We start from the raw sequence: 17985 nt of genomic DNA, 5'->3' as shown, positions 1-17985 counted from the left end.
ATTCTGCTCACATGTCACTCCTCTGTGACCAGGGAGGTTAGGCGTTCTCTTCTCTGTTCTCCCGTATGTAGCATGGATAACACATACAGCACTTATAACATCATATTAAAACTGTTTCTGTACATACGTTCTCCTCTCCTGAAGGATGTGAGCTCTTTCAGTGCAAGCCCTGTACCTATTCATCTTGGGCTCTCCGGCATCTAGCTTAATTTTGGGCTAGCTACTCTTTGTATCCCTACCTAGAAGACCATTAACAGACTGGACCTGCTTCATATTTAGGTAAAAGTGGTGGCACAATTCCAGTTCTTTGTATGGGAAGCCAAGTAAAAGATTGATCATGTTAGTGAGGCAATGTGAAAAACAGATTTAGAAGAGTCCACTAGGATATTAAATCTTGAAATATCATGTTCAGCTGTTTCTGGTGGGAGTGCTGTTTTGGCTATTAGAGCCAATTCTGACATATAGTTCTTTTATCATGAATCACGTAATGGGAACCATTTGGCCTAGACCCTAAGTGATGTGTAAAAAGACCATTTTCTCAGTTTCATTTTAGGAAAGTTGGTCTAAACTTAACTGGACTTGAGGTCCATTTCTGAATGGGCTCAGGAAACACGTTATCACCTAGAGTAGTTGACTTTAAAAGCACAAAGTAAATCAAGCACGTAGCAAAGAGTTTCTTCCATCAGAACTATTTAAAGTCTACTGTGAGAAGTGAATTCTGATTGTTGACAATTTATTTACCCTCATTAACTGTCAGTGGGATCAAGCCAGGAGGGGCACAGAGTGTAGTCCAAACCCTCTCTCAAAGGGAGAGTCACTCATTTGAGGTCTAGACCCACTCATTTAAAGCCATCATCTCTTAGAAAACATGCCATTTTCATCCCTGTAAATCCGATTTTTCAAGCCAGCGTTGGGTATGGGATTCGGCAGGGTTTAGGCAGGACCAATTCTCGGCCTTGGTGACCCTCTGTGCCCCTTTGTTGCTCTTTCCTTTACCTCTGAACCTGCATTAGCACTGGTTACGGACTAAGCTGTTGTGTTCCATGCTCACTCCTGGTTACTGATACTTAGAACCTCCACCTCAGCGCCACCATGCAAGTCAGGATTGGCAGAAATTGCCTTCTGGTGTTCAGATCGCGGTGGCAAGTAGGATAAAACAAGGAAAAGTATGGACCCCTCGACTAGCTTGTATTTTCACGGCTAGATACTACCTTTCGAGTCACCTACATGCACCTCTCCCTACTACTGAGAATAAAATAATTTCCTGTGTGTTGATGGTATGGTTCACTTGCCAGACACTGGGAGCTGTTACAGCAGGTGCTTGGTTCTGATATCTACTGAGATTTTCTTGTGCGTTTTGTGAATGATTGGTACTGTCTCCTGAAAAATGTTTCAAGCTAATGGTCATGGAAAAACGCCGGGGTTTCAGTGGCTTGTTTACTGATGTTTTGGAGCAGAATGCTACATTGTTTCCCGAGGAACGTTTCTGTCTGTGGCACATGTATTCCCTCCACCTGTCTTAGTTTGCAGGTAAGGTGTCCCGAGAAACAGTTTAGTTACATTCTTTAATTTTTATGGACAAGTTTTAATGAATCAAAGTTCTGCCCAGTTAATTGTCAAACATGTACCTTCTGTCCATACTCCAGATTCTTTCTAGAGCTCACAAAATCAAACTGGTGGCTAGCCTAAGCTTTAGCAAAAAACCCAATTGAAGAAATTAATGGTAAAAAATAAACAGTTGTCTGAAGGACATGTACTTCATTTATTGTCCTGTGTATATTTTATTTGGACAATCAGCTCCTATGTGCTTGGACCACAAGGCTTTGATTTATCAGAGAGTTGTCTTAATGTCCTTTGGAACTGTCATTGATCTTAAAAAAGGGACATTATAAATAGCTCTCTTTTCCATTATTACAGTCGGGGATGTTACCCATGGTAGTGTCTAATTTCCTCATGGATCCAAGATTATCCTTTGGTTTCAGAATCAGCAGAGTGGTGTCTTTTTATCTCCTGGTTTTTAAATCCTAACTCTCTAGGAAACTTAAAGATAAATTTGCTATCCCTCTCCAGCAGTGGGTTAGATTGGTGCAAGATGTATTTTATTTATTGATCTCCCCAGACTTTATTCTTTCTCCACAGCTATGTTTCCCTTACCTCACTTTCCTCAAATATTTATTTTATAGTTTTCCTTTACACGTATTTTTTAAACTATCAGAATTCCTTTGTGGCTCAAGGTATGCAGAAATAGTGCTAGGAAAAGAGAAAAATAAATCTTTCTTAAATGTATAAAAATGTATACGTGTGACAACTATGAACTGGAACAGTAGAAAGAAAATTCTTATCAATATATGTGTAATTGAGCTTACAATTCATCTAGTTTCTGGAGCGGTGCAAATGTATTTTCACCGAGGTGATTAATTTTGTTTTTCCTCATTACCCTGAAAGTAAAAAGAAAAGGATGTTGTAGCTTCCAGAGGTAACTGATAGGTGAGTTATTGGAGAGGAGATTAACAACCTGCAAAAACAAAGATAATTACGTGGAGTGCACTTTTCACATCAAGAGAGGTTGAAGTAGCGTGATAAATTACCCAGTCTGTAATAACTTTAATCTTAAATTTCGCAGATCTTTCAATGATGATAAAAGTAAAACAGTGTTCAAATTTCTAAGTGATTTAGGGAAGAGCTCCACAGGGGAAGAGTGAAAACCCCGACTCCTGAGAATACAGACTGAGCATCTGCACGGGGAGCTGTCCTAGGGTCGCCTCTGTAGGCTTCGTGGTGTGTCTGTTGAACAAAATACCTCCCACACAATAGCACTGGTGCACATTGGGCAGTTGATGTGATTTAGGGTGGAGATGCTGCAGGAGGTCTACTTTAAGCTGGACCAACTCAGAAGATCTCTAGTTTGGGATGCTGAATGAGACTGTAAGTCTTGACAGTTCATCTCTGCCCTGATGTCGTGTTATGAGATCGCATAAAGGACTAACTCACAGGAAACCTTTAAAGGATTTCCAGTTCTTGAGGCATTGTGGGACATGCCTGGAAGCTGGCCTCGTCCCATCCTTAAGTATTTATTTCCTCTCAGCACTCCAAACCGTTACCACTTTCTACCAGCATCCTTGGACCAGAAAAGCACAAGCATCTGCCAAGAGGAAACTCACGAATGATGTCTTCATACAGAGGGTTCTCTAAACACAAATACAAGTAGAATAGAAAAGAAGGGCTACATTTTTTGGATATTTATTTGGCCTGTGTCCTTTAAGTGCAATTTGGTTTCCTTTGGGCAATTACCATGAACTGTTTTGCATGACTGATAGAATCCTGCATCTGAAGACTGCTAAACTCACTGCAGAAAAGTTCACACATTTCAGTGGCTTTGAGCCCACTGGAATGGGGCAGAGGGCATAACTGGGTAAAAATTTTTGTTGTGTCAGTGGTAGCTATTGCATTGCCCGTACACAGGGGTCCTGTATATTCGAGTATGATGATTTTCAAACTTTTCACGTGGTAACCAACAGTAGAAAAATGCATTTTGCATTGGGACATAATATACACCCACACAACCCAAGATTCATGGAACAATACATTTAATCATCTGAATTGTACTCTGATGTTTTTATTCAATTCAATCCCATTCTATTTCATTTACAAGATGCGGCTCGGGACATACTACATTGCTTTCATCACCTGCTTGTGAGTTTCAACCCACAATTTGAAAAATACTCTCCTGGAAGAATAAACTGCAAATGAGGCAGTTATATTTTTATACTGAAGGAAGCCCCAGTATCCCTCACTGTTATGGAAGAGGCACCCTGAATTTAAAATAAGCCAGAGAGGAGTATAAGGAGAAATTACACTCGATAACATTCTAAGGTTTATCCTGGTGTCCGCAGTTACATCCTCAGGGATGTGAACATTCTACAGTTTCTAAAAGTTGTAATTAATTTCCCCCCACGATCTCTGCAGTAATAATTTTTATAGATTAGGACTTTAATTTGGTGTTTCTCAAACTGAGATCCAAGGACAGATTCTAGGTGGTTTATGAGAAATTTTTTTTCCATTAAATTGGGTCTTACTTGTAAGGTTGAGAAAAGCAGGTCTCATGTAAGATAGTACCATTGTGATCACCCGTGTATGTTGTGAATCTGTGGTTATACCTGGTTTGAACTTCAGTCATTTTGCCAATGTGCTTCCTTTTCAAAAAACTTCAAGTTGAGAGGGAACATTTGCTGTAATTACTATGCATGTTTATGCTAGATTCTGTTCGCATAAATGATTCATTTTACTTGTAGAGAGATAAAACGGTACTTCAAAAGGACAAAACATTACTTACAAAACAGTTAAATTACTGCAGGAAATAAAAGTCAAATTCCTTAAATTATGGATATGGTTGCCTTCAAAGTCCCTGAAATATAAAAATAAAAAGTGATAAAGCTAAATTTTAATCACAGACAAAAGTCAGTCAGTTAAGAATGATTTGTTTTCTAGTAAAATATCTTTTCCCCACATACTGCTTATTTCATAGGGATTCTCACATAATGTAAGTGTAGCCACTTACATAATAGCCAAAATGATATATTTATATATAATGTTTCTTTTTTTCTGTGTTAATAGTAAAAATGTTTTGAGTTGCGTCTGTATGAGGTGTTCCTATGGGTACATACGCAATCCTAAGGAATGTGAAGAGAATGAAAAAAGCACATGGAAAGCTTTTGTTGTGGTAACTACCAGCTATATAAACAGAAAGCACGTGTGATCCGCATTAAACACCCGTCCAGAGATACCAATGGCATTTCTCTGAGTGGCCTGACTCTATCTGCTACAGCCTGCGGAAGATTCTACTATTGCTGCAGAAGCTGCTACCGCAAAACAATGTTTAACCTCTACCTCCCTTGCCTAGACACTCCCAGAAAAAATTCTCCATAGCCTTTTACCACTGAGAACATGCTTTCTTGCTTTATTACATGGCCACACAGGCCAGTGCAGAGGGAGACCCACAGCTGCCCTTGGCTCTCCACTCCCGACTCAGGGTGCTGCTTGCAGACCTGACTTGAGCTCCCGTGCTGTGTGATGCTAGGTCACCAATGGGAGTCTGGTCTGAGCAGCAAACTTGTCAAAAAGTTGATGTTTTATTGTCTCTGCATCATGGTTTTCATGAAGGCGTTCTTCTATTGCCTGTCTTTTATCTTGTCGTAGGGTTCATGGTGGAAGTTCATAGAACAGAGTTAACCGAGCTCAGGGATACACTTTCAGAAGCAGATGCTGGCTCTTAAATCTACTCGTTTTACCCCAGCACTTAGCTTACCAGTCACCATGCCACGTAAAGCCATTCAGGAACAATTTCCACTAAAATATATGAGCTGAAGTCTGACACAGCTACTAAAATCTATGCAGGAAACATGAGTAGCATTAATAGACATGCCTATTTTTTTCTGCTGGAGAGGCTATATCTGGGACACTCAGTTTTATTTTGGCACTGCAGTAAAAATGGATGCTGACAAGTCAAAGTCTATCTGGAAGATCTGGAAGGCCAGCATGTAAGCGTTCTAGAAATCAAGTCAATGGACTAAAAGGGTGTATTTATCACAGAGAAGAGCAAAGAAGAGAGATATATTTGAAGTCAGGCATAGGGCTTTTCTCTGTTGCATCAGACTGCAAAATCAGATTTACTCGTTGAAGGACACAAAACACTTCAAATTTAAGCTCACAATCCATGGTGTCCAGAGAATAAGCTTCTTGTTACTATAGTGATCTAAGAAGGGCATATACTATAACAAGGTTTTTGTAGACGGGATTTCTGTACATATGGAATGTTGTGTTAAAATCTTAAATCTTGATTCTAGATCACCCTTCTAAAGAAAAACTTCCATTATTCTATTAAACTGGAAATGAAACACTTGTAGTACTATCTTCTTTTGATCATTAGGCTTGGCCAAGGCTTTTTGGCCTTCCATAACGAAGGTTGTCATTGACACAGACTGTTCATTTCCTTTTCCTATTTTGTTGTTGTTACCATGAATCTACCACCAGGGGGTGACGTTCTCCTAAGCCTCACAAAATTTCTTGATGTTAGTTTCTTGTTAGTTACACCTGTAACTTTTTTTTTTTCTATTAAGGTAGCAAAAACATTTAAGTTAATATTAATTTACTATTTGTTAAAGTCAGTAAGAGGCATAAACTAGGGACTTTTGATTAAATTGTTAAATTCAATGTTGAGTTTATTTTAATCTTTATTTGTGAATTTGCTTTGGCTTTCTTCCTAAAATTAGAGGTTTTAGTTCTTGATATGCAGGGGTCTGGCATACAAATCTGTTCCTTGTGCCAGCGCTCCAAGTTCTAATGGACCTGAGGGGGTGTTTTGCTTACTTAATGCCTGGATCACTTTTCCAACTTAATAATCCTCTGAACCTAACCATTTTATGTTTCCCTCTATACATGGCAGAACTGGCTGAAAAATGAAAATTTGGTTCTTGGATCTGAAGAACAACAATAACAAAATAAAAACACCAAGAATCTTGCCCTCTCAATTCTCTCTCTCATCCCCTAGGGGCTTTGTAAACACGCAAATCTCCTCTCTCTCTACTTCCTCCCGTACATTTCTGGCTCCTATCTCACAGAGAAAATTGAGGTGATGAAGGAGGGGAAAACCTTCGCCTTTTTGCCCGACATCTGTGATTTACCTGTACGTGCACCTGGTCTCCTACACCCAGGATGCGATGACCCTCCTTCTGCTTTAGGCTAATCCCGCGTTTCCTGAGTTTTGTTTGTGAACGTGTATGTCCTAAAATACATGGTCAATTCTGGTGAAAGTTTTTTGGGCGTTCTTCACTTTCAGTTTATATCTATTAGGATTAAGCACAGGTACATAGAACAGAGACCCAACTGTAACAGCGTAACTACACAAGGATTTAAAAAAAAAAAAAAAAATCTAGGGTTAGGTAGCCCAAGGCTAGTCTGGTAATTTTACCAAGTTGTTAGAAACCTAAGGTCTTTCATATTCACTGTCCACAGGTCCTTGTCTTTGTGTTCCAAGATGTTGCTGAAGCTTGAGCCATCATATCCGTCTTTTCTGGATAAGGAAAGAAAGGGAGGGTCTGCCTGTTTCTCTTTAAGGAAGTTGCCCAGAAGTTCCACACTATACGTCTTCCTCCTCATTAGTTAGGGCTCGGCCACGTGGCTCTGTCTAGACGTGGGGAAGTCTGGGAATGTAGTATTTTAGCTGGGCACTTTGCCACCCAGGATAAATCTGTTCTGTTATCGAGAAGGGACTTTGCACTTTGATATGTACCAGTTAGAGTTAATTCGTTAACTGTGTTATTTAGTTCTCCATATCCTTTTTTTGGTTTTCCTTGATCTTTCATGGACTGAAAGAGGTGGAGTATTATTTCTTACCGCTTATGTATGTCTATTTTTCTTTTGTTTTGGTTGTTATATGAATCTATTTGGTGCATATATATACTCCTAATATAATATCTTGTATTGGAAATTGCACACTGCAGCATTTAAATGTCCTTCTTTGTACTGCTTAATGCAAATTGGCCAAACTTCTACCTACTTAGATAAAAAATGATGCCTGCTTTCTTTGGTTTGCATTTACATGGCATATTTTTGAGCAGTCTTTTATTTTTAATCTTTCTTAATCACTTAGTTACAGCTGGACTTTTTTGTACATAGTACTGAGTTAGGTTTTGCTCTGTGAGCCAACTTGAAAATCTGTTTTTCTTTTTAGTAGGTAATTTTAGCCCACTTACGTTTATCGATCTGACTAATGTATCTTACCTTAGTCTGCTATTTAAAAATATTATTATATGGTCTTATAGCTTAAAAAATCTTTCAACAAATGGCTTAAAAATTTTATTTCTTCTAACATTGAAAAAGGTTTGTATATTCTATTGGTAACCTTTATAATTATAACTTTACCCAATATACCATATCTTCTCTTTCTTAGAGAATAACAATATCACTTATCAATTTCCTATTATAAGAAATGATGAAATTAGTATATATTGTCTTCCTGCCTTTTCTTTCATCTCTCTCTCTCTCACCATAGGATTTTGATCAATTATATGCTATTTATTAATATTCACCCTAGGAATATCAAATATCCACATATTGGTAGATTTTTTAGTTTTAAATGACATCTCTTGACACCAGGCTATTTTTCTTTATAGTTTTATGGTTTCACTTTATTACTTTGAAACTGCTTACTCACTTAAGATTATTGTGGCTCTTGCCGAATTGAGCCCTGTATCATTCTGTGATATTTCTCTTTATCCCTGGTGATAGTCTTTGTTCAGAAGGCTATTTTTTTCCCAATGTTAACACAGCCCCTCCAGCTTTTTAAAAAAATTAGTGCTGCATTTCTTATCTTCATTTTACAGCTTGAATATCTCTGTTTTCTCTGGTTGCCTCAAGCTTTTTTCTTTGCTTTTCTTTATCTTTGGTTTTCAGCAGTTTGACTATGATTTGTTCAGGTTTTTTTTTTTTTTTTTTTTTCTTTTCTACTTCTGCTTGTTTTCTTTTCTGAGGTTCTTAGGTTTTTTTTGGTTTGTTGTATTACATCATTTTAGAAAATTCTTGGTCATTATCTCTTCAGATATTTCTTTGAAAAATGAGCAGGACCCTGTGTCCCCCACCTCTTGTTTGTAGAAAAGCTTTAGCCTCCTAGGCCTTCCCTGAGTTCCAAAGAGCAGATTTAATCAGAGAGGTGAGAAAATGGTGAAACAAAGGAAAACAGTCAAGCAAGACAAAATATAATAGTTTAACCATAAAGCAAAGTCAGGGACCTTTAGTTCCTCCTCAAGGGCAATAGATAATACCCTGAGCCATATCCTTGAGTTGTTTTGCAGACACTAAAACCCTCACCAGGTGGAGGAAGTTAACGGCATGCTGATCACCAGCACGTAGACCCCAGGCTGGTTGGAACCAGAAGGTTGATGATTGAGATTCCCATAACATCACCCTGTTACCTCACCACCAACCAAGCAGAGAATTGTGCACGAGCTGATCACACACCCTGCAGTCCCTTCCCTCACCCTGCCTTTAAAAACCCTTCCCTGAAAACCATCAGGGAATTTGGGTCTTTTGAGCATGAACTGCCCATCCTCCTTGCTTGGCACCTGCAATAAATGCTGTACTTTCCTTCACCACAATCTGGTGCCAGTAGATTGGCTTTGCTGTGTGTCTGGTTAGCAGACTCAAGTTTTGTTTGGTAACGTCTTCTGTCCTGTTGTCCCTCTCTTTTTCTGTGACCACTTTAATGCATTTTGAGAAACTTTTATATTATCCTGTAACTTTTGGATTCTCTGTTCTGTCTTCATTTTATGCTCCGTTCTCATTTTGATTCAAATGAAAGCTTTCTATTGACCTATCTTCAAGGTCACTGATTCTTTTGTTAGCTGTGTTCAGCCTGTTGAACTAATTCTCTGATTCTCTTTAAAGCTTCCATCTCTTTGCAGACATTTTCCATGTGTGCATGTTTTGCCCACCTTTCCCACTATATCATTTAACTGATTAATCATAAGTATTTTAAATGTATTTTTTTAAATGCATTGTTTACTTTGTTTATTTATTTATTTATTTTTGGCTGTGTTGGGTCTTCGTTTCTGTGCGAGGGCTTTCTCCAGTTGCGACGAGCGGGGGCCACTCTTCATCGCGGTGCGCGGGCCTCTCGCTATCGCGGCCTCTCTTGTTGCGGAGCACAGGCTCCAGACGCGCAGGCTCAGTAATTGTGGCTCACGGGCCTAGCTGCTCCGTGGCATGTGGGATCTTCCCAGACCAGGGCTCGAACCCGTGTGCCCTGCATTGGCAGGCAGACTCTCAACCACTGCGCCACCAGGGAAGCCCCAATCATAAGTATTTTAATTTCCTTGTTTGGTAGTTGTAACATCTGAGTTATCTTTGCGCCTAGTTCTGTTGATTGGTTTATAATTTGACAAGGATTGTTTCTCTTGCTCTTTCTGGGATGGGGCTTTCTCAGCATCGCTGTCCTGCATGCCCCAGAAGCCCCAACCCACTTTGCAACAGTGCAGGATGCTGGGCTGGAGAGGTTTATTTGCCCCTATTGCTGGAGTAGAGAGCTTTGGCTGCTACCACTCCTTTGGAAGCAGTGGGTCTATGCATGGTCCCTGGCTGCAGGAAGATTTTCTGTCCCTCTCCCCATGGCGTAAAGCTTTTGCTTCCTAAGAGGGAAGAGTCTAGGGGAGAAGGTGGGGTTTGTGCCTGCATGCCACCAAAGAAGACTCTGTCTGGTTTCCTTAATTACTCCCAGCTTTTTCCGTGAGCTGGTGGAGGCCAGAGAAAAAGAGCCTGTTAGGAATAGCTGACTCCCTTGAGTGTGGGGTTCCCAGTATTCCAAAGGGTTACACTAGCCCACACTTAACCTTTAGAGGTTTATTAACATTTTAGCAGTTTTCTTTGTACCTGCTCTATGAGGGTCAACTCTTCACCTTGTGCTCTGCCAAAAGTGGTATACTGTATACGTCCCGTCTCTCTTGGTCACTCCTTAGAATTCAGCTTACCTGCTTGCCTTATGACTGACAGGGTGGAGAAAATTAAGACTGTGTAGATTGTAAAGTTCTTTCTCATTGGTAGAGTGGGAGCAATATTGTCTTGAGGCTGTCTACAGCTTCAGCACAGCATTGTTGGAATGGAATTGTCATATATAATATGTATCCTTCCGTGACTTTTTCTTTATACTTCATATTATGATCTTGAAATTGTGCCGTGTCGATTGAAGCAGGGCAGGTGCATTCATCTTTATTGCACCTGTGTGTGTATATCCCATCTTATTTGTCCATCCTTTCCACGGCTTCCAGGACCTTGCTCCATAATGCATCCTCACTGTTTTCCATGTTTACAAATTCTTTACATTAGCTTCTTCTGCCTATATATAAACTTGCTTTGTCTCATCCCCAGATAAAAGTTTACTTTACCTTCTTGCTCTTTAGCTCATATTTGGCTATTGCCCCATCTGTTCATATGCTTATTTATTAGTTATATTCCTTCCTTTTTGAATTTCACATCTTTTATTGTGGTGTTTATAGTTTTTTTATTGCTTTGAAAGAACTATATTAAAGGTTTTAATCTGTTGTCTGTTGTATATCTTGCAAATATATTCTCCTGGGCTGTCATATCTCTTTTTGTTTTATTTTTATTTTTCTACTTAACCATAGTTAAACAAATGTTTGCCGACACATCCAACAGATTTTCTAGTTTATACTTTGCTAAGTGAAAGTTCACGTGCAAGGTAAAGATATTGTAACTAATTTAAAAAAACGAATACTTATAAAGCAAAAATTATTACTAGCATTAAAATTGGGACAACATTCACTCTCAGGGATGCATGTGGAGTGAGTTGTTTTGGATAGCTAAAATTTAAAGATTATAATTTTAGTAACAAAAATTTAAAAAGTCCACGTCTTTAGTAATAAATCCTAATCATTTTTTATTTTTATCTGAAATATACATTTGGCTACCTTTTTAAAAGCAAAGGAAAGATTTCTTATTGTATGGGCATAAAATCTCCCACATTTGCTTCTGGTCTCAATGCATGAATTTTTAATTTACAAATATAAATATTAATCAATTTTACTTCATTACTAAGTTTGGATCACTGAGCATGTAATAACCATTAATGAATTCTTTTGAGCCCAAATTTAATCACCACAAAGGATATTGCACTTAATTTGCCCTTTCCTTGATGACTTAGTTTGTCATTACTGAGGGTACTACACTGTCGTATCAAGATGCCCTCTGGACTGACTAATGATTTGGGGGATGTTTCTCTTCCCCTAGATGGTTCCAAACTAGTGTGTTTTGAGTTACTCTGTCTGCTTTTTATAGCATTTCTTGCTCCTGCTTTATTATCAGGTTGCTAATTGTTACTTACTAAAATAAACGTTTCTAACTCCCCCTCCTACTTTTAAGTTGGCTCTTCTAGTCTGTTGTGAGCTTAGAACTCCAACAACCAAACTTTTGGGAATTTCCTACAAAATAAAAGACAGAGGGAATTTTCATATACAGAGTATATGCAGGTTATTGACTGAACTTTTAAAGAAATATGTTGGATTTATTTCTTCATTTTTGCCTGTGTTTTAAATAGACACGTTTACTGGGTAATTGAGTTCTGCATAGGTAGAGTGATGCTAATTACCACAAACAAAACTACTGTGTAAAAAACTCTGTGAAACATATTCTGTTGTGATGAGACTTCAGAAATAAAGTCTAAGTATCATATTCTTATTACACAGAATTTAGCAATGAAACTAAAGTGGCTTAGTCTCTCTGTACCAAATGAACAGGTGAACAGATTGACAGGGGGAAGGGGTGATGTTACATAGATATCATAACATCCCTTCTGTCTTCCTTCTTCCTGCCTCCAAAGTATGTTTTGTTTTTTGGAGATGTTTTATTTTGGTAAGAGTTTAGAGGAGTTAGTTTAGATAATATTGATGTTTAATAAGAAAATCATGCTAAAAATATTAACAACTACCATTTGAAAAAACCTGACATCCGAAATGAACTAGGCAAAACCAGAAAAGTTAGTTGTCTTCTGTAAGAAGAGATAGAGGGAACCCTCCTACACTGTTGGTGTAGAATGTAAATTGGTGCAGTCACTATGGAGAATAGTAGGGAGGTTCCTTAAAAAACTAAAAGTAGAGCTACCATATGATCCAGCAATCCCACTCCTGGGCATATATCTGGAGAAAACTCTAATTTGAAAATATACATGCACCCCAATGCTCATAGCAGCACTATTTACAATAGCCAAGAGATGGAAGCAACCTAAATATCCATCAACAGAGGAATGGATAAAGAAGATGTGGTACATATATACAATGGAATATTACTCAGCCATAAAAAGAATGAAATAATGCCAGTTGCAGCAACATGGATGAACCTGGAGATTATCACACTAAGTGAAGTAAGTCAGAAAGCAACAAATACCATATGATATCACTTATATATGGAATCTACAAAAATGATACAAATGAACTTATTTACAAAACAGAAAGAGACTCACAGACATAGAAAACAAACTATGGTTACCAAAGGGGAAAGGGAGGGAGGGATAAATTAAGAGTTTGGGATTGACATATACACACTACTATATATGAAATAGATAACTAATAAGGACCTACTGTATAGCACAGAGAACTCTACTCAATACTCTGTAATGACCTATATGGGAAAAGAATCTAAAAAAGAGTGGATGTATGTATATGTATAAGTGAATCACTTTGTTGTACACCTGAAACTAACACAACAGTGTAAGTCAACTACTATATTTCAATAAAAATTTAAAAAAAGAGGAGATACGGCAACTTACAGCCAGTGCAGCCTGGGCATGTGCTGACAAAGAGGTTTGTCAGGCAAGCGGGTAAGGACGTTATTCATCAGTGCTCTGAAAAAGAGAAGCAAAAAGGAATCTCATTTTTCTGTTTCTTTTCTCAACTGAAGTCAAACGTAGTTTTATCATTATTCTTATGAAGCCGTGAACATCTACTAAGTTCGTTGTCTTCTCACTCAAATATTTTTCTGTTAAGTCTTGATATATTTAAGTGCTTGTTAGTAATAAAACTAGACAAATGGTAGCCATCACATGGAGGAAGCAGTAGCACCAGCAACTGACGAAAAGTCCTGTGCCCTTCAATAGTGGGTACTGAAAAGGAGGTGATTTTAAACAAACGTTATTTTTCTTTACCAAGATTAATATAGGATAGTACTGGTGTGCTTAAGAATATTTCAATAAAACATGGCAGTGGGGCTGTGTTCAGTTTTGATGGGCTGACATTCTAGAAGATGGAAGATCTTATAAAACTGTTACAACTACAAAATAGCCTCATAGGATATGACTAGGAGATGGTTTTTAGTTGAAAATTCCCTTTTAGGGTTTTAATTCCAAATGTCATATTGTTAAACGCAAAGCAGTAATTTTTATTCATGCCTTTTCCTTCAGTTGAAATATTTGCATAAATTTTTAGTACTTACAGGAGAATAAGAGAATTTAGTCCGTAAAATGTTAGTGGGGAAATTCGACTGAGATGATTCTCTTCAATTATCCTGCCAGCCAGAAGAAAAAAATGGATTCATTTACATATTTTTTGAACATAAAGACTAATACTATAAAATGCCACATAAATTAAACATACAGCCACTCTAGTCTGTGGAGATCTTCAAAAACACCCGGCTTCAAGAAGGTTATTCTGTTATGACTGAGATACCTGAAAAAAGAGAAATAACTACAGTAAATTTGATACCTTCCTGGTATCTTATAACAAGGAAAGGAAGAACAATAATTGTCTATCTTAAATTTTCTTATATGTTGTTCTCATCAGGCCATTTCCCTGCCTTCAGAACCCTGAAAGTTCTTTATCACTTACCTTTTCACGTTTAGGTTTTCATTTCCCAATAATCAACCAACCATCATCCAATCCCTCACTCACTCTGTCTATTCATTTATTCATCAAATTGTTTTGAGCCCCTATGCTATGGCACTGTGCTAGGTGTGGAATCGCTTTCTCTGAGGGGCTTTGCATCTAGTAGAAGACAGCATGTGAGCAGGTAGCTATTGCAGCAGCAGAGGGAAAAGAGCAAGAACATACAGTTCCTCTGACTTTTCAGCGGAGGCGGTGCGGCATCTGCTGGGACTGGGGAAGCAGAACTTGGAGGGGAGAGGGGACAGGGAGTGTTAAAGAAAGGGGTCTCTATTCCTGCCCTGCAAATAGGTTCATCTGTGCCATTTTTCTAGATGCCACATATATGTGTTAATATACGATATTTGTTTTTCTCTGTCTGACTTACTTCACTCTGTATGACAGTCTCTAGGTCCATCCACGTCTCTGCAAATGGCACAGTTTCGTTCCTTTTTATGGCTGAGTAATATTCCATTGTATATATGTGCCACATTTTATCTTATGTGCAAACCATAAATAGAGACATGGACGTAGAGAATAAACGTATGGACACCAAGGGGGAAAGGAGGGTGTGGGATGAACTGGGAGATTGGGATTGACATATATACACTATACTGTGTATAAAATAGATAACTAATGAGAACCTACTGTAGCAGGGACCTCTACTCAATGCTCTGTGGTGAGCTAAATGGGAAGGAAATCCAAAAGAGTGGGGCTATATGTATACATATAGCTGATTCACTTTGCTGTACAGCAGAAACTAAGACAACATTGTAAAGCAACTATACTCCAATGAAAATTAATTACAAAAAAAGAAAAGAAAAAGAAAGGAGGCTCAGTTGAGAAGAGCCTTGGATGAGGTGTATCATTCACAAAGCAAAGCGTGGGTGGGAGTGATTCCAGGCAGAGGAAATGGCTTATGCAACGGTGAGAGGTGTGAGGGTGACAAGGTGAGGGGTCACGGGGAAGAGGCTGTGAGGGGATGCAGGAGATGCCCCTGGAGGCAGGCATGGACCTGCTCTGGAGAAAAGACACTGAATGCCTCGCTGGAGAGTCAGACCCATTGTACTTCGACCCGACTTTGCTTCTCACTCTTCTGCAGAGTGAACCGACTCTTCCTTCTCTTATGCTGATCTTTTACGTGTTTATTTCTTTGTTTTCTTCCAAAAGCAAAAACCAGCTTTTAATAACATTCAAAATCACCTCTCTTCTTTTATAGAGGCCTTAGAGTCTTATTTATTTTTTTAAAAATTTATTTATTTTATTTATTTATTTTTGGCTGCGTTGGGTCTTCGTTGCTGTGTGTGGGCTTCCTCTAGTTGCGGCGAGCGGGGGCTAATCTTAGTTGCCGTGCACGGGCTTCTCATTGCAGTGGCTTCTCTTGTTGCGGAGCACGGGTTCTAGGCACATGAGCTTCAGTAGTTGCGGCTCGCGGGCTCAGTAGTTGTGGCACGTGGGCTCAGGAGTTGTGGCACACGTGCTTAGTTGCTCTGCGGCACGTGGGATCTTCCTGGACCAGGGCTCTAACCCGTGTCCCCTGAATTGGCAGGCAGATTCTTAACTACTGCACCACCAGGGAAGCCCCTGCATTAGTCTTTATGTGGCCTTTTTTCTTTGTTTTTCCTGAAGAAAACTTTTGGACACACACACAACCACACAGTCCAACAGACGCTGGTAAAGAAAGGGAAATATTTGGAAAACTCTAATTCCACTTAACTTTGTCCTTTTGGTTTGGTAAAGTGGAGGTGAGACTCTCAAAATACCTAAGGTTGCCAATGGTAGCAAAAGCACTGGACTCAAATGTGTGCAAAATTCCTTTTCTTCCATTTTGTCTTAAAATGGCAGAGAAAACGTCTTGCGTGTTTATTTTTGTCTCAGTTTCTCTAGTGCAGCAACTAACTGCTCTGAATCTGCTGTCAGACAGTTTGGTTCCTGGCTTTGCTACTTGTTAATAGTGTGACCTGAAACAAACAGCAACTTCAGAAACCCTCAGTTTCCCCAACTCTAAAACGGAAATAACACCAGTACCTAATTCACTGGGCTGTTGAACATTCGAGCCGGGCACGTCAGGAACACTTGGTGCATGTTAGTAGAACGGGGTCTCTGTTCAACCTCCCACTTCAGCTTCTTTCCTGTTCTTTTTCCTCACTGCCTATGATTCTCATGCAACTATTTGTTCAAATTCCTCTTCCCCGATACACGGACCACACTGATTTCTCTTTCTGCTACTCTGACAGATCTTAGAGCTGACATCCTGTAAAATCTGTCCTTCCAGGAATCTCCCCTTCCCCATCAGATTTGACTTTTCTTGTGAGTAGCAAAGGATAAGACCCCATATTAGAGCCACTTCCTTCCTTTGCAAGCCTGGAGCCCAGTTGGACACAGGAAGATGTTAAGAATCTCTTCAACACTTGCCCTGAACACCTCAGGGGTTCCCTTAAGAGCCACTAGAAATCCTCTAGAAAGGTACTTGATCCATGCCCCCCCATGCCCTGTGCTGTCTGATTTGCCGCGTCCTCTTCATTTTTCAGAGTCATCCTTCACTGCTCTGGACCCAAAATAATCACTCCTTTTCGGGAATCATCTTAGCGGTTGTGGTCTGAACAACATAGGTCTAAGTCTTAGTTAAGTAAACTCCCTTGCCATTCTCCAGTTGTTGTGTGTATGTTGGCATTGTTTCCCCACCGTAGACTGTAAGCTTCCAGAGAGCGAGTGGGTGCCTCTCCCCGGTGGAAGCACAGGGTTCTACCTGAAATGCTAGGTCATAAGGAGCTGGAAGGCAGCAGGTCTGACTTCTCTTTCTATGTCCCCCACGGTGTCTCGCTGAAGACCTTGCACACTATGAGGGGTAATGAATGTCTATGGATGAATGAAGAGCAGTATCTGATGTTTACCCATGAAAGACCAGAACCGTGTGACATTTTAACACCCAGACAATATTCTCGTGCCAGGAAAAAACCAAGGAGCAGGTGGAAGACACTTAAGTTTACTCTCCAGTCTGTACTGTCTCTCAAGGGCCTCCTCCACATCCATTGAACATTAAACCAAGCAGACGCTGTTCAGCAAGTTTTGAATAGATTCGTGAGAGGCTGTAGAGAAAGGTAGTCAGAAGCATGATGAGAACGAGTCCAGTATTGACTTTGAGTAATTTGCTAAGACACCAGAGAACAGGGAAGGGATAGACATAGCTACTGGGGTTACTGTTAAGACTTAGGGTCTCCGGTGACCTTCTTTGCTAGTAAATGATTAGGTGGCCTTCTTGACTCAACCCCAAACTCTGATACAGCCAGTGAGGAATCTGACCGGAAAGAGTTTCTTGGGTTAAGGAGTAAAAAAATGGGGTAGGATAGAAGGCAAGGGGCCAGAAATAGAAATACAGGGAGTTGTTTATTAATGTGATTTTTTGGGTTACATTTCCATTCAATAACTTCTAGGTGGTAAGTTTCAGCTGCCTGGTAAAATGCAATGAAATGGACCTTTGAGAAAGATTATTTTAAAAAGCTTAGCTCTTAACCACAATGAGATACTACTTCACACCCATAAGGATGGCTGTTATTAAAACAACACA

General features: G+C 39.3%; 1 protein-coding gene across 3 annotated transcripts in view; it reads right to left on the bottom strand.

Annotated features, from left to right (window-relative positions):
* Positions 1–17985, bottom strand: part of RXFP1 (relaxin family peptide receptor 1) — a 49144-nt gene that overhangs the window by 16769 nt on the left and 14390 nt on the right. For all 3 annotated transcript variants that reach the window (XM_036853285.1, XM_036853286.1, XM_036853287.1), the window contains exons 5-9: positions 14154–14225; positions 13993–14064; positions 13331–13405; positions 4334–4405; positions 2367–2438 (exon numbers count right to left, since the gene is read on the bottom strand). In XM_036853285.1, the coding sequence (XP_036709180.1) occupies positions 2367–2438; positions 4334–4405; positions 13331–13405; positions 13993–14064; positions 14154–14225 (363 nt within the window). The remainder of the gene's footprint in view (positions 1–2366; positions 2439–4333; positions 4406–13330; positions 13406–13992; positions 14065–14153; positions 14226–17985) is intronic.

Source organism: Balaenoptera musculus, chromosome 5 (genome assembly GCF_009873245.2).
Source record: "Balaenoptera musculus isolate JJ_BM4_2016_0621 chromosome 5, mBalMus1.pri.v3, whole genome shotgun sequence".
Taxonomy (NCBI): domain Eukaryota; kingdom Metazoa; phylum Chordata; class Mammalia; order Artiodactyla; family Balaenopteridae; genus Balaenoptera; species Balaenoptera musculus.
This window is presented reverse-complemented; position numbering and strand designations above follow the sequence as displayed.